This window comes from Stigmatopora nigra, chromosome 14 (assembly GCF_051989575.1).
Source record: "Stigmatopora nigra isolate UIUO_SnigA chromosome 14, RoL_Snig_1.1, whole genome shotgun sequence".
Lineage (NCBI taxonomy): Eukaryota > Metazoa > Chordata > Actinopteri > Syngnathiformes > Syngnathidae > Stigmatopora > Stigmatopora nigra.
Window position 1 is genome coordinate 8648253 of NC_135521.1, and position 21804 is coordinate 8670056.

Consider the following 21804-nt stretch of genomic DNA (forward strand, 5'->3'; position numbering starts at 1 on the left):
TTTTCATCCTCCCATATGACTCCTGACCCATCTTGAGAATTGTGCACTCCAAGAAGAATGTGGCAATAATTTTCATTAAAATGTGCTACCCTAACAAGACATGCTCACCTCTGAATACCTCATTTAGATTTTTAAAGGATTCATTGGATTTATTCAACAACACGTCCAATCCGGGCAACACCTGTTGCCCTACAAAAAGTCACGCAACGCTTCCACATAAAGCCACTAGAGGGCATCTGATCTTCCATCTAACTTATTTTTACACAACAAAAATTAATCTTCTTCGCCACTTGTTTCTTACGAGAGTCACAGGAACCATCAAAATAAAACATGTTTGACATAAAATACCAAATGGATCCTTAAAAGTCGCATCGTTAACGAAATAAATGGCATCACAGTGTGAAATGTTAACAGCAATACATCAAAATCAAACAGTAAACGCATATACAAGTAAATTTAATATACACAGGTAATAAGTCCAGTCCATGTCATTATTTTGTATTTTTATATAATGTGATGCTTTTTGGCTGAAATCCTCAGAAAGGGCTTTCCTTCTACGTCATCAAGCCACACCCCGCCTCGTGCCACAAACTCTCCTGTCGGCTTGTGAGCTGCACGCGACCGACGCTCCCCAGCCAACTCAATCGGTTGTCTTACGAAGAGAAAAAACAACAACAATACGATCAATCGACAACAAGCGGACGTTGTTCTCCTCAAATTTGTACTCGAACGTCCGGGATTTTCCTGAATTGGAGTGCGGCGAGTTGCGCTGTTGCCTGCCGGCTGGCGTCCCTTTTGTCCACGCTTACAAAGTGAATGGTCAGTAAAGATCTTCTTTTGTCTGCGTTATCTATTTGTTTTTTTAGTTTTGAAGGGAGTATGTTCACTTAATTGTCAGATTTCCAAGGGTTTAAACTAACTTTGCACTTGTTATTGGTTGTCAATAACGCCTGTTGTCATCAGCCTGATTTGTTGTCATCGACTGATAAAAGCGTGTGTGCGTGTGTGTGTGTGTGCGTGTGTGTGTGTGTGTGTGTGTGTGTGTGTGTGTGTGTGTGTGTGTGTGTGTGTGTGTGTGTGTGTGTGTGTGTGTGTGTGTGTGTGTGTGTAGTCAAAAGAGAAACGAAAAAGTACAACTTTTTTTCCTAATGGTGGAATAAATGAAAGAAGACTGGATGAAAGAGGAGAGGAGGGATGCTAGGAAAGATTAGGGTAGTTCAAAGGATGAACAAAAGGGATGATGGATGATATGGTTTGAAGGTAGGATGGGTTGGAAAAGAAAGGACAGAAATTAGATGAAAACAAGGAAGGGAAATCAAATTAAGGTAGTTTAAAGAAAAGGAATGGATATCAGAGAGCTATAAAGTATACTGTTAAAGGAGAATAAATTGTAAAAGCATAAGCAAGGATAAAATAATAACATGACACAAGTCGAAGTCATTTAACACAAGTATTGCATTTTGACTAAAATGCGTAAAAATAATTTTGCCCGGTGGATGAGTGTGTTGGCCTCGCAGTTCTAAGGTCGTGGGTTCAATCCCAGGTCAGTCCTTACTTAGATGGGATAGGCTTCAGCACCCCCTGTGACTCTTGTCAGGATAAGTGGTTTGGAAAATGAATAGATAAAAATAGAAAGCAAATGTAAAAGAATTTCAAGCAGTGAGGTAAAGATTTTTTGGAAACTACTGTGAGAGAGTCTCTTCTCTCATGTGCTTATGATGCACACATGGAAAAATGCAGTGCAATCTGAAATCAGTTATTAGTATTTGCATTCTTCTTACATGTATCCACTCGAGCTTGTCATTGCCACATGTATATGTCTATACTTACATTGACTATACTTACCATAAGAAAACCAAACTTGAATGAACCTTGGTGACACTTCCAAAAGTATTTGGTGGCTTGCATTTCTTTTTCCCCCCCATGACAGAGCTTCTTCCTTGTGCATTAGCAAAACTGGTTTGGTCAGGCAATAGTTAAAAAAAAAAAAAACATTCCCACTTTCGCTTTTTATAAGCCTTGCTGTTTGCATGCGTGTAATTTTCCTACCCGGATGTCGGACGTGTCTAAATATGGGATTAATTTTCAACTTCGAGTCCCACAAGTGTTGCGAAACATTGAGTCATAGCTGGCCCCGCAGTGACAACCCTGCATGACAACATAACACAATCCATCAGGAGGGAACAGCGGGAAGAATTCACTGTCACAACACGAGTGTCTTGTACTTCCTGTTTCCGCCCTCTTCAAACCAACAGCTGACTGTCGTTGCTCTGGGGACTGACTAATTCCTAGTGCTCGAGAGGGATAGACTAAATGGACTTGAAGGGCTAATAAGCATTGTTCTCTGTGGCTGTTTTTTTTATTTTCAGGGCTAAGCAGAGCAAGCGATGAGCTGGGCTGAGGAGGACTGGACGGTGGGTCTGTCAGGACGGGTTTTGCAAAAGGTGAAAAAGCTTCAGGCCTACCAGGAAATTCTGTTCAGAGAGAACAAGCAAAAGCAGCTCCAACTGGACAACATCCACATTAGCCATGATAAGCAAAGTCAGAAGGTACAAACACAATCAGTGTGAGCGATTGTTCTTAAAATTAAAAAAAAAATCCTGTGAAATTAACAACAATTCAACATGAAATATAAAAACCTTGATTTTTGCTGGTGGCATGTGCTTTTCAATGCAATGATCTGAATGTTTACCCATGGTGGAAGTTAAAAAGAAAACATAATTTGTTTAATAAATAGATAGATAATAAAAGAAAGTCATTGGTTTTCAAGAGCCAGCACACAGTTTATCAACTCTTCTGTCTTGTTGAAGTACGAGGAGGTGCGTGTCGAGCTCCAGGCTGTACGCAAGGAGCTTCAAAGCGTCCGAGAGGAAGCCCAGCTCGTCGTGAATGGACGGCAGCGTCTCAACCAGGAGCTTCAGACTAAGCAGGCCCAAGTGTGCTCTTTGGAGGGTCAGCTCGATGCCGCCCGTACTCTCAGCAGCAAACTGGCACTGGACGTGAAAAGGTACAACGCAAGCGAATCAAGTTTTTTGAGATGAGCTGACAATTATGGCTCCTTTTTGCAGACTGGAAGCAGAACTAGAGAAGCTCCAAAATGGCAGCAGGTCTATAGACGGCACTCCTTTCTCCACACCCTGCTGGACTCCAAGCCCGTCATGGAAACAGCATGGTACCCCCCTAAAGCTACTCCGCTTATAAGTGCAAACATTTCCACTAGTGTCTTTGGGCTTTCTTTATTTTCTTGAATTTTGTAGACCTATCATTTGCCATTTTTATGAAGTCATAGTGAAATGAATGGTCTCTTGAAAGCAGAGATTAGAGATTGAAATCCCAGAGCTACTCTTCTTTCCCAGGCCCACCCAAAAACTTCCCCATGGATTTGGATGTACTTCCTCTTCTTCCCCAGGCCCACCCAATAAATTCCCCATGGATTTGGATATATTTCCTCTTCTGTCCGGAGATCAATTCACTACACTTCTTTCTTCTTCTGCTTAAAAAAAAATCGGGATCTGTTCAAATGCTGTGTTTTTGTCCATCAGGTAGCCAAAAGGATGAGAGGACGTTGCACAGAGGGGATTCGCCGAGCCCGCCATATATGCAAGTAAGTACAAGCATTAGGTATATGTCATGTTTATCTTAGTTGATTTGGATGATAACAAAAAACAATCATTGTCTCAGCAGCGGCTGCGGTTCTCTGACTCTTCCATTGACTCGCTGCCCCGCAGCCACCCGTCCGATCAATTGGACTCTGTTTTCACTCCCTTGGCTGTGTTTCCGTGGGAACGGGACGACCCCAAGCCGGCGCTTGGGAGAGGCTATCCGTCTTCTCCCCAGACGCCCGCTGTGGACCATTCAAAGCGGGAGGCGCCAAGCAGGGAGATGGAACTCGGCACCAAATTAGACAGTGAGTGCAGGTGTAAAATTGTTTCAAAGGTGGTTAGAAGATTCAAATGTTTTCTTCAATTGGGCCAATTCATTCATAGTGTCCATAAAATATAGGCCCCATTTATGACTTTTTTTTAGGTCACAATAAAAACAGTGTTTCAAATTTTAGCGATAAGAACACTATCTGTTTGAACTGGCAATCCAAATAATGGATTACTGTCAATGGTAGACTATGGATTGTTTCCATGTTTACTGAAGGCGTGCATGTGTGTGTTTTTGTCATCTTGCCACCAAGAGGGTGGTGAGATAAAACCTACTGGATGTTTTATCAGTTCAGAAACAGCCCCTGTGTTCACTGACTGCAGCGGTAGTAACAAAAGCTTTTGTGTCCGCGTGCATGGCTTAAAACACAAAAGTCAAAAATTCCTGTATTTGTATGATGATCACTAAACCAATGCTATATTAATATGGTCTCTCTTCTGTCCGATAGCGACACTGTCACAAATGCGCTGTCACGTGGCGTCTCTAGAGGAAGAGCTGAGCGTGAAGGCCACCACGCTGAAGTCCCTTCAGGACGAAGTGGCACAAGGCAAGAAGAAAATGTCCGCCGCGGAGATCAGCCTGCAGAAAGCCCACAACGAACTCAGCGTGGCCCACACACGTATCAGTCAGGAGAGCGAGCGGGTATTGACATGTGCTACGTTTTTTGGTTTTATGAGTCTATTTAGTTCACTATTTACTAGTTGTTAACTCCTTTTTGTTTGCACACAAACCAAAGTTGCTCAAAACGTTTTTAGATTGACTATACAGTAAATTTGGCATATGTGTCAACCTATTTCACTTGAAAGCTTACAAAATAGGATCACTACTTTGTGTCCTTTACAGGCGTCTGGAGTAGAACATAAGCTTAAGCAGCTTCAAGAGGAGCTCAAGTGTCACCGGCAGAATGCCGAAAGCAGTCGACTGCAACATCAACAGCGAACGAAGGAGATGGACAAGCAACATCAGAGGGTGAGGGAGGACTAGGATATCAGACTCACTGTCATTCCAGTTTAAGATGCACGTCCGGTTTCATACACTGAAAATTGAAGCTTAATGCTTGTTGCCTCTCAGGATCTTCAAGAGCTGCAAAAGGAGAAGCAGTGTATGGAAAAGCAGCATCAACAAGAAGTGAATAAACTCAACCAGGAGCTGCAGCAGGCCAGGACGCTTCACAATGCTCTTCAGGCACAAGCTGACAAGGTTAGTGCATTTCATAGCAAAGCCCCAACGTAAATGTTCCTTCAACAACTGCTATTGCTGTTGTTTTCAGCTTAGCTTTGTCTACATTGGTACCTTTATTCCATTTCACGCCTCCTCCCTTCACTGTGCTAAAGTTCAATAAACTTATCTTGTTTTTTTTATTGTTTTTTTTTTCACTCTCCTCACATCTTTCTTTAGTACTCGCCCTACCATTCGCTTTTCTTCACTCTCATTCTCTCCGTTTTCCTTCCACCTGTAATCACTACTCGTTCCTTTTCCTCTTCTCACGTTTTTTTCTCCCTAGCGGAAAGGTTGAGCCAAAGAAAAGTTAAAGGCGGAGGAAGCATTTGGAAAGCAGAGTGGTGTCAAAACTTAACTCATTGTCGTTCTCAGTCAGAGAAGTATGAAGGCATTGGAAGTAAAAATATGTTTTAAAGCATACTGCATGAACAATTTGGGTTGTTATTCCTCATCCTTCAAGGAATGTTGAGTGCAGGGCAAACTAACTGATAGTGTAATGCATTATTTTTGGCGATGAGTGTGAAGGCTGCATGGATGTGATTTCGCATATAAAATATTGGTTTTTGTGTCCGATATTTGGAAGGCGAGACTTAAATGCATCATTTTCATTGTTTTCATTCTTCCTTTCCTTCGTTAGTATTGAAATAGCTGACTTCTGATTTTTTTTCTCTTCCCCCCTTTGCAGCTGTCTCAGCAGAAGCAAACACTGGAGAAAGAGTTGGAATCGTTCAAAGAGAGAGTCAAATTCACAGAAGGACAGCTGCAGGAGAGTCAGAAAAAAGAGACGCAATTACAAGCAAAACTGAAGGTAAAAGACAATACCGCGCCTCCAAACTAGTCTGCACACATCAATTATGAATTAACTGGACACGGAGAACTGGGTACATTTTTAAACAGTGTCTTAATGTACCAAATGTGAGGTCCATTAAGGACCTATTAAATAAATGATAGCAGGAAACGCCTTCTATTTATGATCAATTTACGGTAACATTCAATAATTATTTCAGCACAGTCAACAGATTTGGTTACAACAGATGCTAATAGCCTTTGTTTCCATTTGATGTTAGGAGGTGATGCTTGAGGCGGAAGGCGTGGCCATTAGTCTGGAGCAGAGCAAGAAAAGAACGCGAGCTTTGGAGGATGAGGCAAGCAGACTGGCAAAAGAGCGAGACGATGCACTTTACCTTCTCAAAGAACTGCAAGGTGCACTAAGTCCACTTATTGTAAACAAAATGCAGTATTTTAGCCTCCACATAATATATGCACTGTGAACTGTAATTTTAGTATACTTTACAGTATTACTTTTAAGCATAATCCACTGAATTAATTCATTTAGTGTTTCAATACTAGGGTTTTAGTCTTAAATGAGTATGAAGGGCTGTGCACAACTCACCCCTTTCTGCCACCTGCTGGTGAATATTAAATTGCGACATTAAGTCGACTTAAGTCACTTGTATCTGAAACAGTCTTTTTCCCAAAGCAAATTAAATCCATGCAGTGAATCCCTGTGCCAGAAATACCATAGAAATAGTTTTCTTGCACTGTCAAAAAATTGCAATATATTGCAATGTTCTGTCATTAAAACCATTTTATGTGCAACTTGTGTTTTCTGCCCTCAGAACAAAAAGCTGCACCTCTACCAGATTCCACACACCTTGTGCCTACTAGGCCCATTACCCAAAGCTTTTCATCTCAGCCCACCTCTAATCAAACTCGCACGTCCACGTACACCAAGAGTCCTCCCACGGCCCGGGTTGAGCCAAAAGGGCGAAAAGAAGAAGAAGAGGACCTGCAAAGGGCCGAAATTTCTATATCTTTCCCCCCTGGCAGAGAACCTGGCGAAGGTATAGATTCTGAACATATAACGTCTGACACTGAGTGTTCTCCCCGAGGGAAAAACTACGAAGAAAAGATTTCCTACGAATCCAACGACTCGCCCGGCGAAGTGGAGAACGGCATCGTTATTCTCAAGAAGACAAATTGCACTAATGACCTCCAGAAGGAGAACGTTGCGTTGCGTTCAGAGCTGCACGACGTTCGCGAAGAACTCCACAAACGTCTGGAAGACCTGGAAGTCCAACGACGTTCCGAAGCGGAGGCCAGGACCCGTCTCAAGCAGCTGAGTCGCAAACATGCTAACCAGGGTGCCGAGAAGGCAGAACAGGACAAGCAATTAAAGACTCAACTGGACAGGGAGAAGTCAGAGAACGACAGGTTGAGGAAGAACCTTAAAGAATTGGAAGGGAAAGAAGATCTGGACGGGATCGACCGGGCACAAGAGGCACGGGAGATGGAAATGATGCAGCTTAACATGCAGCTGAAGAAGCAAGTTGGGGAGCTTAAAGTTCAGCTGGCTTTAGAACAAGAAGGCAGAGAGCAGGAGAAAGAGGAGTTGATGAAAATTACTTTGACAGAGAAAGAGGGAAAGAAAGAACTGAGCATCCAACTAGAAGAACTTAGAAGTCAGCTTGCTGAAATGAAGAGCAGCAAAGTCCAAGAGTCTCTAGCCCAGGAGAAAGTGGTTACCAATGGCCTCCTGACTTACGGGACACTCCACAGTGACCACCTCAACTCCAACATCTCAGGCGATGATGTACCGTCACCCGAGCAGTACGTCCTCCTGTGCCAATCCACCAAGCAGCACAATGAGCTGATTTCCCAACAAGCACACAAGACAATCGCTGATACCGAGTGTGTGTCCTCCAAACTCATTGGGGAAATTGAAGAGCTGAAGAGAGAAAATGCACAGGAGACTCAACGGGCCGACCAGCTCCAAATTAAATTCACAGCCCTTCAAAGCCAGGTAAACCCATACGTTACAATATATTGATTGATATGGTGATTTTATTCTGATACTTATTTTCCCAATTGATGTGTCATTTTTTATTAAGGGAACAACGGGTTGATAACGAAATATTTTACTAGAATATCGTCTATATCTTCCAAACATGGATAAATATGTTATTGTCATACCATAATATAAAATTAGGACCAAAAATCAAGTTTTTCTTTTTTATATTTCAGTTTTACTTTTACTATAGCAGGAGTTAAACTGTTTGTTTTACACAATTATTTTTGGAAATTTAATTACTGAATGGAAATTAATTTTATACCACATGTATTTTTTGTCATGGTGTGAATTCTTCATGCATTTTTATCAATAGTCTTCCTGTTTAATCATTTCTCCTCTCTCTTAGTTGACCAGTCAGACCAGGCAGCTGACGTTGGGCTTCGAAAAACAGAGCAAGTACATTTCTGGACTTCTCACTGAACTGCAGGAGAAGGATGGCATCCTCCTAAGCCAGGGAGAAGAACTACGGCGTTGTTTACAAGAGCTGGACATGCTAAAGAATGAGAACGCAAAGGGAAACACTTGCAAAGTGGAAAATGAAGAGCGAAAGGATGATTCTTTTGAATCAATGGGCTCATCAGATACACAATCAAACCATAAAATAGACGCTACCTCTCAATGTGACCTTATTACATTAAAACACTTTGATCAAACCGGTCAAGACGCTTTGGCGGTTGCCTCCCGAGTCGCTGTCCAAAAGGAAAACCAATTTCTCAAACAAAGTTTGGAGACTCTCATCATCCCAGATACGTGTGAAACGATGCCAACGTATCTCTCAATGGAAACCAATACACTTCATGATATCACTCCAATGGAAAAGAATGATGATCTCATCAGGCACCTGCAAACACAGGTATCATCACTTGAGTGAAAAGTTATGGTGTTTGATTTCTAAACAGAGCATTCAACTTCCCATTGCTTTACCTAACTGTTTTTAAGTCAAACAGGTTGATGACTGTCCTGCAAAGAGCAATACTTGATTGTAGGCAATCATTTCCCACATACACTGCATTTATTGTTGTATCATCAATCCTTTCTCAGGTGGTAGCGCTGCAGAGGAAGCGAGAGGAGCTTATGATGGTGTCCCAGGAGCAAGCTGAGGAATTGGCCATCTGGCGTTTGGCTGGTCAACCTTCTTCCACTTTAAATCAGGGCCAGGAGATGGAAAGACCAACACAGGCCAACACCATAGGCCATAACACAACACTGGTGATTAGAGAAGATGAGCTGTTGCTGTCTTCCACCTCCAACAGGCTGCAAGGTCGCATGCTCTCCTCCAGGTAACCCACACTATATGTGTATAATAAACTATTCATATGTATGTACCTATTGTTTATAGGTATGTGTGCATTTATGTGTGTTTATGTTGTATAATAAGCTACATATATCTATATATTTTTTCAAATTTAGTTTTCCCTGTCCTTGAAGTCATACATGGAATACAAATACAGTGATACAATTCTAAATATTTTCTTTTAAGATAAGATAATACTAATAGAGCCAAGTTTTATAGGTTTAGGCCATTGTACTTCCTTCACTAAAATAAACTGTAGAAGTATAAGATAAAATTAATGCTAGTATCCAACATTCTGGGATTTTAAAATCAATATAGATGAGGAAATGGACCTGTTATTGACTTGTTGTGACTTATTGTCAGAGACCGTTGAAATGAATACATTTGTATTTCTTTTTGAAGCATACAGCAGGTCAACCTGTCCGGTTTGAGTGTCCAGACTGACATGAGTAAGGTAAGCTTCTTAGGTTTTCACTCAATTATTATGTCTCCTTTTAAAGGTAATTATTTAGGTTGATAATGATGAAGTTTGTTTTATTTGCTCAAATATATTGCACTGTAAATTACAATAGAAATCATGTGATTTTTCTATCATGCAGATTTGTCTAATGGCATATTGCTGTCACATACTGAAAAAAAATAAAGATGAATTCAATAGTTCTACTAGAAATTCATAAGTTAAAAAAAATAAAAGTCACACAAACCAGGTGATTTTCTTTCCTGTGATTTAGCCATCAGAAGACGTAAGCCAGCTGTCAGGAATGTGTGCAAGCCCACCCAACGCGTCTGAACATCAAACGGGTCAAGAACACGTCAGCGGCCGGACAGCGGCCAAACACTTGAGCTCAAGAGTTGACTTCTGTGCCCGAAGTGTCAGCACTCAAACGGAAGATCCGTCGCGCCCCGCCGGCTCCGAGGGCCCACCCGAGCGCCCCTGTACGCGCACGCGGACTGACACCAAGGCCGAGCAGGACAAGTTAGATGACGCTTCCTCTCCCGGAGAGAAAGCTGTGCTATCTGCGGGGCGAGAGGCGCGAGACAAAATGCTCTTTTCCACTTCCTTCCCCATCCCGGCTGACCCGGTGCGCCTGGCGGAACGGATACGACGAAACAGGACGCAGCTGTCGGCGGCCTTTGACGACACTGAATATGAACCCTACGGTCTCCCGGAAGTTGTCATGAAAGGTACTCCTTCTATTAATAATCTTTGCTGGGGTGGAGAAACAAAACAGGCTCAGTGAATATCTGCCAGTCATTTATGCCATATTGAAAAAGGTTAGAGTTGCTCTACAGATGCAATGAGTTTTGGCAAAATGAAGATCCTCCACTCACTTCAACGGCCCCTTGCCACCAAGATGACAGCAAAGCCATTTCACGGCATTACAAAGTTTATTTATTTAAAGAAAGTGGTCATGAAGGACTGGCAAACTCTTTTATTTTACCATTTATTTTCTATATTTTACAGAGTGATGGCTAATCGTTCATATTTTATGAACTACAATTCTAATTGAATTTCCAATATTTTCAAAAGTACTATCAGAACAGCCAAAATTCTCTCTATTTTTACTTTTTTGGATTGACTCGCATTTGTCTCTAAATTAATCTACTCGACTCACTTGCATACTGAGATGCAGTATCAATCAATATTTTTAATGATTTGTCCTCTAACTGAAATCTCTGAAAATTCCTAATTCCCGATTCATTCCTTGTTTCTTGTTTTGCAGGTTTTGCGGACATCCCCACTGGTCCCTCGTGCCCCTACATAGTGAGGCGGGGCTTGTTAGGAACTGCCGTGGTCCCCATCATCCCCAAGGAAGCCAACCCGGAGGACGAGACTGATTAATGGACAACCAAAGGTGTGTGACATCTGACAGACTTGATATCAGACAGGTAGACAATTCCCCTGAAACACAACCAAAATAACCCCATATTGTCATACTAGCATCTCCCCTTCGTATCAGATCCCATAGCGGCCGGTAACTTGTCTCATTAGCTGAGTGGCAGTGAATAAGTTAAAATCTTTCAAAATACGGTGGTACCTTCGCTGAACATAACTAAACATCACGGCCATGACTTGTTTAGCAAAGCACCATGAGTTGTTAAGTGGGGATTTAATGGTCTTTCCGAACCACAACTCCCTTTTTTTTCCCCCTCCAAAGAGACTATTTATATTTTGATGGTGGAGCCTGGCTGCAGCAGTGTCTTTTTTTTTACATTTTTATTCTTGAAGGAGGCAACTTTGTTTTTTTTTCTTTCAGTTGGGATATCAGACATTTTTGCCTGTAGTTTTCCCCATCTAGTTTATTTATGGACAGATGAATGTGTTTAAGTGAATGGCAGGTGTTAAGATAAACTCCTAATGTGAAAGTATGGCGTGTTTTGGAGGCTAGCTGTGTATTTAAACTCGTCGTCTTGCAGATGGAGAGTGTGTTTTTTTGGGGGGGTAGTCATAGAGGGTCGTTCGGTGGCTAACCTGCGTCACTTTCCGCTCCTTGTATGGTGATGTACAGCGAGCCAGTTCTCCTGGCGCTCCGCTTTTGATGCACTTGCCGGTCTGACTTCTTACAGAAAACTAACGTTGTTGTTTTTTTTTAAGCGCAAGATGCTTGTTATAATCACTCGTATGCATTTTGCTTGACAACTTAGTCTTTAATGTTTTGAAGATTAAAAAGGGATTTTCTTTTTCTACTCTTTGTAGTTAGATTTGAAAATATAGAATGGACAGTTAAACATACCACATACGCCCTCATTGCTAGGTTGTGTAGTCTTTTGTTAGGGGCAACGAACAAATGCCTGTTTGTGTATCTTGTTTATTCCTAATGTGAATGTAATTAAATGTTTCCAAATCGGCCAACTTTTTTTTTTTTAGTCTGATGTACTTGGAAATTATTTAGGGACACATTGTGGATGAATTGTCATTTGTTCAAAGCAGTTTCTTTTCTGCATACAGGCCGGTCTATGTTTGAGATGGAATGTGTATTTGTGTCATAATGACAGAGAATACATGTCAAGCCAAGTCAACAGTAACACCAAAATGTCTAAAAATTAAACCGTGACTATGCAAGAATCCAAAGTTTAAGTAGCGTAGCATTGCGTGGTTGATCGTGATCAGAGAGGTTGATAATGCAAATTGGCTGCCTCGCTTCTGTCAGACTGCCCCAGGGCTGATGTGGCTACAATAATAGCTTACTGCTATCTAATGTGTAATGAAAGAGTAATGCAATGTTTGGCATTGTTGAATATCCTGAAACACCCTTTAAGAGTCCAATGTGAAACAATGGGACCTTTTCATTTGAAAAAAACTAATCGTAAAAATTTTAAACCACACCATCGATATGTACTCGTTCAAATCTGATCCGGTTTTATCCCCTCCATCTTCAAATAATTCCTACCAGATACATCTGACCACAATTTATCTTGAACATCAACTTGTTTTCCCTTTTTTTCCCCCTTTTTATACCCTTCAGCACAATTTCCCGAACCTTTAAACTTGTTTTGACTCACATTAGCAGCAATGTTAAGGATGTGCATCACTTTTTATAGGTGTTCTTAATGTAAATGTTACTAACTAGCACAGCACACACTCAGTGAATGAGTCACAGTAACATCCATTCACATTATTACTAAATTTGGCCTCGGAACTTCACTCGTTGTTTTATTTCATCCATAACTCTTCTTAAAAAGAGCCAAGTGTCAGTTATTTGTTTGCCTAAGCCCCTTCCCTCCCCAAAAAAAACAACACACACACACATATCCATCTCAGGAAATTGCAGGTCCTGTAATGCCCCCCACCCCCTCCTCCTCCAGTTTTCTCTCCTGTCAGAGTGATGTAGGGTCACAAGAATGGGGAAACACCTTCCAAGGAGAAAACACACGTCCATTTTTCACAACACACACACACCAAACCCCGAGTGAGTGCTGGTGGATGCCGTCGCATGCTTTTCATCGGAGCAATAAACCTTGTCAAGTTTCACCAAAGTTTAGGTAAGAAGTTTTTTTTCTTGATTCTAGAGGTAAATCCACAATATATTTTCTTATTCTTACTTTGTGCTAATAGAAAAGTAATGAATGGCAAGCGTAACTTTTTTTTAAATGCATCATATCTTGTAAACAAATCATCTTATTCATGTCTGCAACTTGTTTGGAACACAGTTTATTTGTTTGCAGAATTGTATGTGATAGGAAGCATCGTAATGTAGTGCAGTTTTTTAATCAGTAGATTTTTGAAAATATTTCCTTTAAGTTTAGCTTTTAGTACATCTGAACAGTCATTAAAAATATATTTTTTCAACAGGTTTTCTATTCGATAACAATTGTGCAAGTGAACCAAATTGGATTAGAAGTCCCTTTTTAATTAGCTCATGAAAATCTAGTGTTTGAAATATGTTATTAGAATGACTACCCAATTCCTAAAAATGCAACAGGATTAGACATTTTTCTGTTTAATAATTTCAATGAGTTGTTTTGTTAAATTTTAGCATGGTGAAGATTATAACCTTCAGTAAAACATCAGTTTTAACTGTACTTTTCTAAGGATTATAACCAACGTTCACTTATATTCTTTTCACTCTTAACCACCATTACATCATCTATAAATTGATTATTCGCTTCATCCCATGTGGGAAATTCAAAAATATCCACACATACAAGTACTCGTTTGCAAACCAGAACCAAATGAGTTAAAAAGGAATATACAGTACCATTAAGGGAAAATTTCAAATGTCATTGGATCCAGTCTAAAGGAGGAAAAAAAATATTTTTACAAAGTTATGAGAAAATATATTCTAATTAGGTTGCAGTTATTTTGTAAAAAAAATGTGCCTAATGGGGTAAATATTATTAATTCTAATATATTAAAAAAAGTTTATTCTGCATCTTTGCACAGAAAAAGTAAAACCTTTTTCTATTGTATCGAACAAGCATGCAAATAAAGCATGAAATCTGTCTTTAGCCAAATATCAACATCATGATTTATCCTAACTGAGAGCCTTTAGCGGTCGTTAAACAATCAAGATGCCCCTCCTGGAGCCCCCCACACTCCCCTCACGTGCACATCTTTCAATCTCGTGCTCCTTTCAAGATTCCGGACCCCATCCTATATGCTCTGTTTTTTATCTTCACATGAGCTCACCCACCGCTACCCCGACAATGACGGCTAAACCACCGAACCCCCCCACCCCTCACTTTTCGGAAGGCGATAACTAATAAGCGTCAGAGTTAGGCGAGCAAAGGCGGTCCGGTCTGTCAGAATACAATCAGTGTGTGTGTGTGTGTGGGTGGGCTCTGGAAAATGTCATGAGATTGTAAAGTTGCATGTGGACCACCAAGAAAAAGGAGTTCCATCGTTGAGGTAAACACAGTACAAAGTAGTGATAAACTGCAAGCACGTTTAAGTACACACTATAGCGAACAGATTGTAGAGATATAGTGGTCCTTTGGAAAAACTTGTCCAAGTGTCATCTTTGAATACATCTTATAGAATGTTATTTTCTTGAAGGTCCACTGCGAAGCCCAACAGAGCTCATCAGCTGAGTGAACATGGGATGAACTCCTGACTTCGAAGCCCCAAGGTAATCTCCTGAATGACGTCTGTATTCCTCTTAGCTCAATGTTATGCAATCTTTTTTTAATGAGGTAAAAAAAATGCACATGACATGGACACGGATTCAAAATTGAAGCATCATTCACTTAACACTTTATTGAAAAAGGATTTCTTGGGGGGTAGGGCGGTGTTTTACCGTAACAGTTTCAAGACAAGGCTTTTTTCCTCAAATTACGTCAGCCAATGCCCCAGTATTCTATGTCAATGCATGATTTATATATTGGTACTAGTGTTGCTCTGATAGTATTTTTTAGCTCCCTTAACAATAATAAATAAGTTGCTTTTTCCATTATGAATACATATATTATTTTTTTCTTTATTTTGCACTAAACTACTGCATACTCAATTAACTGTACCATAATTACTATGATGAGTTTGGCCTTACACTGTTTTGAGGTATTTGCTAGAATGTAGTAGTAAAATTACTGTAGTGAATAAATCATTTTCAGACCAATTAAGCCACATTGGATGACATCCAGGGGCAAGCTAGTTGAAAATCACTAAAGGCACAACACGTCATGATGGCTTCCTCTCACTGTTTCTCTATTTCACTATTGAGTTGGCTCGTGTCTTTTCATTGTCAAAGTGCAGTGCAGTGTGAGAAACAAGAATGTTCCCATGGAAACTCTAACGTAAATCGCTCAGCTGCAAAATGAATCAACAACTAATGGCACTGCTATCTTGGATCTTTAAAGGAAGTTTCATACAAATTCGCAGTTTCCTCTTCAAAGAAACCAAAACAGAACGTGATTGGCACTCTTCCATCTTTGAGAGTTTTATTTATTTAGTTTTTCTACCAACGTCACAGTTTACCTGAAACCCATTGGCTTGAGGTTGAGGTTTCCAACTGAAAGCTACACATTCTCTATGAAGATTATTCAATAATAAGCAGTCGTCCAGGCCCTAAAGCAGGAAAGCATCCCCATACCATCGGTTTAAGTTTTGGTATGATGTTTTTATGTTTTATTTATTTTTGTATTGATATATGTTTTTTCAGAAATTGAGCTTTTCAGAATATGTAAAAATCTATTTGTTCACTGGACTGGAAGCCTTGAGTAGTTATTGTTTTCTGAGTATTCAGCCAGTAATTTTGTCTGATATTTCTTGGATTTTTTGGGGGCGTAGGAAATTAGGTGAAGGAGAGAACTTTCAAGTTGTTATGAGAGCATCAGTGTATGACTTCTCACCTAGCGTTCATGGGAACATCCTTAACTTCCGCCAGCACAGCGCTATGGTGACGCACACGCGCATAAATAAAACGTTAGCCCGTCAAAAGCGCTCACTTTGCATGTTTACATGTCCCGCGGTCCTCTCAAAGGAACTTCCTGTTTATGACCAGCTGTGCCCCAAGTGTATCCTGACAGCATCCCGCGACCTGTGACCCCGAGCGGGGGCGGACAAGATGCGTTGCACCACGGTCCTGGCCCTCCTGTTCGGGGTGGTGCTCTACCTGGGCATGGGGGCGCTGGTCTTCCAGAATCTGGAGGCTTACGAAGAGAATCGCAAGTTCAACGAGCTGCTCACTGCCAAGGACAACTTTTTGAAATATCACTCCTGCGTGAGCGAGCAGGAATTCTACAAGCTTCTGAAGGTAGCAGTTTTTATCAATTGTTTATACTTTCTCAGTTCTAAGATCAAAAGTTCTTCCACGGGCTTCTCATATGGAACACTTCAATTCAAATATCGTACATCAAAAATCAATGCAATTGATATTGTTGTCATTTAAATTGATTCGACACACAGGATGTGGCGTCCTCAGTGGAAGCGGGTCTGGAGTTGGACAGTCTTTCCCACAATTTCACCACCCGCTGGGACGTGGCCTCTGCCTTCTTCTTCTGCGGCGCCATCATCACCACCATCGGTCTGATCGCTCGTCGCCATCCGTGCCCTCCCGAGCCTTGACGTCGTCGACCGTCTTCCAGGTTTTGGCAACCTGTCGCCTCGGACGTGGTACGGCCAGCTTTTCTGCGTGTGCTACGCCCTGGTGGGCATCCCTATGTTTGGCATCCTGCTGGCGGGAGTGGGCGACCACATGGGCACCGTCCTGCGCAAGGCTGTCGCCAAGATCGAGGCCCTCTTCCTGGTGAGAAGGATTTTTATCGAAACAATTGAATTTATTGGAGAAAACAAAACTATTATGACGATGGCCGACATAGCAATGAAACTAAACAGATGACAAAAAGCTAAATGGGATTGACATTTTTTTTCCGATGTATTTAATTTTTTCTTTTCTGTTGATGTAGCCAATGGTGTTGTTATTTTTTCCATGCGCCTACTTTATTAGAAACGGCAAGTGCGTCCCACCACGGTGCGAGTGATCTCCGCCGTGCTGTCCATCCTCATCGGCTGCCTCATCTTCCTGGCCGTGCCCACCGTCGTCTTCCAGAAATCAGAAGATTGGTCCTTCCTGGAGTCGCTTTACTTTGTGGTCATCACGCTCACCACCGTAGGCTTCGGAGACTACGTTCCAGGTGGGCTCTTGATTGGCTTAATTCTGGAACGTATGTACATGTCAATTCTTTTGTTAGGCATATTGTATTCGAAACATTTTGATGACTCAGACTTTATAGCCATAATAGACGGACATAGGCGCCACTTTACTGACAGTAAAAGACAATCCACAAAGTCCTTTGTCTGTTCAGTTTATGTAACTCTCGGAACCACAAAATCTGAAAAATGTTCTAACACCAAAAACGGAATAGTTTAGAAAGCTTGCCTTTGTGAATATATCTGATTCAAAGTCACGCCAGTCACGCCATGCCGCAAATGTTGAATGAAAGCAACTGTTCTCACCACGTTTCACCCAAAAGTTTTCTATTTAGGCCTTGGTATTTAAAATGACATTTATTTAGTGCCAATACTGCACTAAATAACAATCAGTAATGGGGAAAAATGCATAGATGTTAATAGACATTTGAAGTTTATGGACAGTTATGAATACCATGTGTTTTTTTTTAGCCCTGATTTAAAGGACCTGACATAACCTCTACCATGGATGAGGATCTTAGTCACTGAATACTGCCTCACAATGCTTGCCTTTTATCAGGAATGTCTCGATCACATATTTTTTGCACGTGACTCTGACTACGAGGCCGATAGTGGCAGGCCAGAAATGGTGAAAATGGGTGCAACACTAATAGAACTGCATCCGTGTGTCCAGATGGCAGTCATGCCGGTGGTCTGTTCTTCAAACCTCTGGTGTGGTTGTGGATTGTGTTTGGTCTGGCCTATTTTGCTTCCATCCTCACCATGATTGGCAACTGGCTGCGCGTTCTTTCCAAGCGGACCCGCGCTGAGGCGAGACATACACACACACCCATACAAACTACGCACTGTTGTCATTTGTTCACTCTATCATTATGTTACTCCTTGGGTATATATATAACCCTATATATATTTTTAAAAAAATAATTCAACATGATTTGATGCTAAAATGTTTTGGGTTAATTTTTATTTCTATTAATTTAAACTCATACGAGGTTAATAAAAAGTACAGATACAGACTGAATAACAGTTAAGCTTTCAAGAAATATTTACTCATGCTATGCTGTTTTATTGTTGGCCCATGATGAGTTTTTTTTGGTTTTTGACCCATCAGATGGAGGAGCTGCGTGCTCACGCAACCGACTGGACGCAGCACATGTCCAAAGACTTCCGCATCCCCAACCCCCTGGAATTCAATGACCCTTTTCTCCTGCAGCGAAGGCGCTGGAAGCGAAGCGGGCGTCGACGCATCCGCCGCGGAGCCCAGGTCACGCTGGGCTACTGGGCGCGAGGCGGCTCGGAGAATGGCCACATCCCGGGACGCTGGGTGGGACTGTCCGGCTCCGCCGGCTACCTGGAAGGCCTCGCCTCCACTTCCCGGAGGTCGACGGCGTTCGATCTGATGGGGAGGCTCGGCGGAGGCGGGACGATGCCGAAGGCCAAGCCCGCCGCGGCGGCAGCGATGGCCACGAGACGTTCCTTACCTCACCTGCTCATGCGCTCTTTCTCCCTTCCCGCCGCTCCGTCCTCTGCCGAGGCGGGTTCCGCCATAGCCGGCGAACCGGAAGACTCCCTCTCGGGAACCGACTTTGACTCCGGGTCCGAGGTCTCCTCCGAGTCATCGTCATTCTCGCTTTTCCGGAAGCTCCGCGTCCAGCGGGCTGTCAACGGCGTTGGAGAAATGAACCCAGAGGAGGAAGAGGACGGTCGTGTTGGGACCGATTCCCGCTCGTCACCAGCCACTCCGCCCTACTCCACGGGCCTCTTGGACTTTTTTGGAGAGAACCTGGCGTATATCGACGAGTCGTCAGACGCGCTGAGTGAGCGCGCCGACGAGAGCAAGCGGGGTCCTCGCAAACCCAAGAGGAAGAGCATGAGGAGAGAGCACGACGGGGAAATGCAACCGCCCTCCAATCCCCCCACGCCGCCTCCGGGCTCGTCGTTTTTATCAGAGACTAATACAAACTCGCTGCCGACCCTTTGACATATACACACTTTGCCCATTTGGGGAAGATTTGATTTTGTTTACAAAATTTCACCAATGATTATTACGGTAATCTGCAAAAATCGAACAGAAGTGAGAGGACTGATATTTGGTCTTTATTCCAAAAGCCATCTTTTATTAAAGAATTGTATGGAGTTCCACTTAAATGGCTTCGGCTAGGACTTTCCTTCATTGTGACCTGCCTAAAATCATTTGTCTGCATTTTTTGCAGCCACTTTAACTGCCAAATGCAGCAATTATTTTGAATATAATTAAAATCTGGATCAAGATGTTGTTGCATAATGTACATTGAAAACTAATTTATTTTCTGAACTGCTTATCCTCACAAAGGTCACATGGCTGCTGGAGCCCACCCAAGCTAACTACAGGCACCATGCCGAGAAGTGATTTCTTAGATGGATGGGATTTTAACGGAGGAACCCGAGGTACACAGGAGGAACTCATGCAAGCCCAGGGAGAACATGCAAACTCAACATTGTGGGGCCTGACTGGGGATCGAACTCCTGATCTCAGAGTTGTGAGGCCAACATGCTAACCACTGGGCTACCACATTGGAAATTAAAGCCTTACAAAATGCTAAACATCGCTTCATTCACTGCTGACAATGGTAAGTAAAACAATGATGATTTTAATTCAAATATTATAGCTCCACCAAAACATTGCCATTTATTATTATAGTTTTGCTTCCCTTGTTGCTGCCAACCTATTTAACTAATTTCCAAATATTATTCATACAAATTCATCGATACCCAATTGCAAAATCGAGTCAAAAAATAGTAAGTATTATTGCACCCATCCTGTTTTTTAAATGGATTGGTAGTCTAGTGCCGTCTATCAAGTAAATTCACTTTTTGGGCCAAAAATCAACTGATTATGAGATCTTGTTGGCATTCATTTTGCCCACCAACCAAAGTAAGTTTGACACCCCTGGTCTAAACATTGTTTTAGATAAGATGTGTAATTGTATGGGTAAAATAGTGACACCACAGGGTTGTTCTTAACTGGAAGAAAAAAGAAGGTTTTGACTCAGCACTCCCAATTTTCTTCCATTTCACCCTTGTCTACAAGGAGACGCGCTGACCCCGGCGTGTCCTCTCTGACCTCGGCCGCCTCCGCCTCTTGCGGTTGGGGCCTGGAAGTCTCGCTGACTCGCAGGCCCGAAAATCGCCGGCTCCCCAAGGCGCTCCTTCGGCGTTCTCGTTGCCGCGTATTTTTTTTCTTTCCAAGTGTCGGCGATAAAAATAAAATGTCGGCTTGCCTTGACTAAACACCGCCTGGGCTGATGGTGTCTTATAGGCATAAATAGAACTTTTTGAAATATTTTGAATTTACGAGAGGCAATAAAACATTGCCTTTAGCCTCGCGCCAGCACGCCCTCATGTGTTTAAAAAGAGAACTTGTGTGGCTTTGGGCTTGCTATGCACTTTTGCGTTAATGCTGAGGCCTCAAAATTGACCTCACGTTACAATAAAGACCGTTAACTCTTTCAAGGGAAAGATTTTTTGGATCATTTTTAATGATCGGCAAGTCAAGGAGATGGTGGACATTGGTTCCATTTGTAATGTGTTAAACTTTTTGACAGTAAGCGGGGTGCTAGGAGGTAAAGGAGGGCAGTTGATTTTGCAGACATTTATTGATGGAAATAGACGTTCAATTTTACAAAACAATATTTTACGTAAAAGAAGACCAAATATAGTAAGGCTTTCATTTTTTTCCAAAGAATAACCATGTATAGCAAGGCATTTTTTAAATGATCATGTATAGTTTAGACTTTTTTCTTTATAAAACAACAAAGTAAGGCTTTTTTTTTCTTTAAAAAAAACGACATAGTATAGTCAGGCTTTTTTTTCTTTAAAAAAATGACATAGTATAGTAAGGCTTTTTTTTCTTTAAAAAAAACGACATAGTATAGTAAGGCTTTTTTTTCTTTAAAAAAATGACATAGTATAGTAAGGCTTTTTTTTCTTTAAAAAAAACAACATAGTATAGTAAGGCTTTTTTTTCTTTAAAAAATGACAGTATAGTAAGGCTTTTTTTTCTTTAAAAAAAACGACAGTATAGTAAGGCTTTTTTTTCTTTAAAAAAATGACATTGTATAGTAAGGCTTTTTTTTCTTTAAAAAAATGACATTGTATAGTAAGGCTTTTTTTTCTTTAAAAAAATGACATAGTATAGTAAGGCTTTTTTTTCTTTAAAAAAAACGACATAGTATAGTAAGGCTTTTTTTTCTTTAAAAAAATGACATAGTATAGTAAGGCTTTTTTTTCTTTAAAAAAACGACATAGTATCGTAAGGCTTTGTTTCTTAAAAACATATATATATATATGTTTATTTATATATATATATATATATATATATATATATATATATATATATATATATATATATATATATATATATATATATATATATCGTAA

The 21804-nt window shown here is 41.2% G+C and overlaps 2 protein-coding genes across 4 annotated transcripts; both read left to right on the forward strand.

The window, feature by feature from the left end:
• The first annotated feature begins 551 nt into the window (after positions 1-551).
• On the forward strand, positions 552-12146 carry LOC144207498 (uncharacterized). 2 transcript variants are annotated; one of them, XM_077732992.1, is made up of 17 exons: positions 552-819; positions 2370-2549; positions 2811-3007; positions 3069-3172; positions 3543-3604; positions 3682-3907; positions 4379-4572; positions 4774-4899; positions 5002-5130; positions 5837-5959; positions 6219-6354; positions 6771-7954; positions 8349-8855; positions 9044-9282; positions 9699-9750; positions 10028-10481; positions 11021-12146. In XM_077732992.1, exons 2-17 carry the CDS (start codon positions 2388-2390, stop codon positions 11137-11139), a joined length of 4014 nt encoding a protein of 1337 aa, XP_077589118.1. In that variant the 5' UTR covers positions 552-819; positions 2370-2387; the 3' UTR covers positions 11140-12146. The 2 variants fall into 2 exon arrangements, with proteins under 2 accessions (XP_077589118.1, XP_077589119.1); XM_077732993.1 differs by having other exon boundaries at positions 3685-3907.
• Positions 12147-12499: 353 nt separating this feature from the next.
• On the forward strand, positions 12500-19614 carry kcnk4a (potassium channel, subfamily K, member 4a). Of its 2 annotated transcripts, none has more exons than XM_077732995.1 (8): positions 12500-13280; positions 14794-14866; positions 16217-16489; positions 16642-16759; positions 16821-16981; positions 17183-17369; positions 18059-18195; positions 18497-19614. In XM_077732995.1, exons 3-8 carry the CDS (start codon positions 16301-16303, stop codon positions 19364-19366), a joined length of 1662 nt encoding a protein of 553 aa, XP_077589121.1. In that variant the 5' UTR covers positions 12500-13280; positions 14794-14866; positions 16217-16300; the 3' UTR covers positions 19367-19614. The 2 variants fall into 2 exon arrangements, with proteins under 2 accessions (XP_077589121.1, XP_077589120.1); XM_077732994.1 differs by having other exon boundaries at positions 12501-13280; positions 16238-16489.
• The last annotated feature ends 2190 nt before the right edge of the window (positions 19615-21804 follow it).

Excerpts from the sequence above, each read along its gene's own strand:
- LOC144207498 (XM_077732992.1), top strand. The coding sequence starts at position 2,388 with ATGAGCTGGGCTGAGGAGGACTGGACGGTGGGTCTGTCAGGACGGGTT. Across the intron at positions 5,960-6,218 it reads AATTACAAGCAAAACTGAAG|GAGGTGATGCTTGAGGCGGA; the intron begins GTAAAAGACAAT and ends ATTTGATGTTAG. Across the intron at positions 9,283-9,698 it reads GGTCGCATGCTCTCCTCCAG|CATACAGCAGGTCAACCTGT; the intron begins GTAACCCACACT and ends TTCTTTTTGAAG.
- kcnk4a (XM_077732995.1), top strand. The coding sequence starts at position 16,301 with ATGCGTTGCACCACGGTCCTGGCCCTCCTGTTCGGGGTGGTGCTCTAC. Across the intron at positions 16,490-16,641 it reads AATTCTACAAGCTTCTGAAG|GATGTGGCGTCCTCAGTGGA; the intron begins GTAGCAGTTTTT and ends TTCGACACACAG. Across the intron at positions 16,760-16,820 it reads CGCCATCATCACCACCATCG|GTTTTGGCAACCTGTCGCCT; the intron begins GTCTGATCGCTC and ends ACCGTCTTCCAG.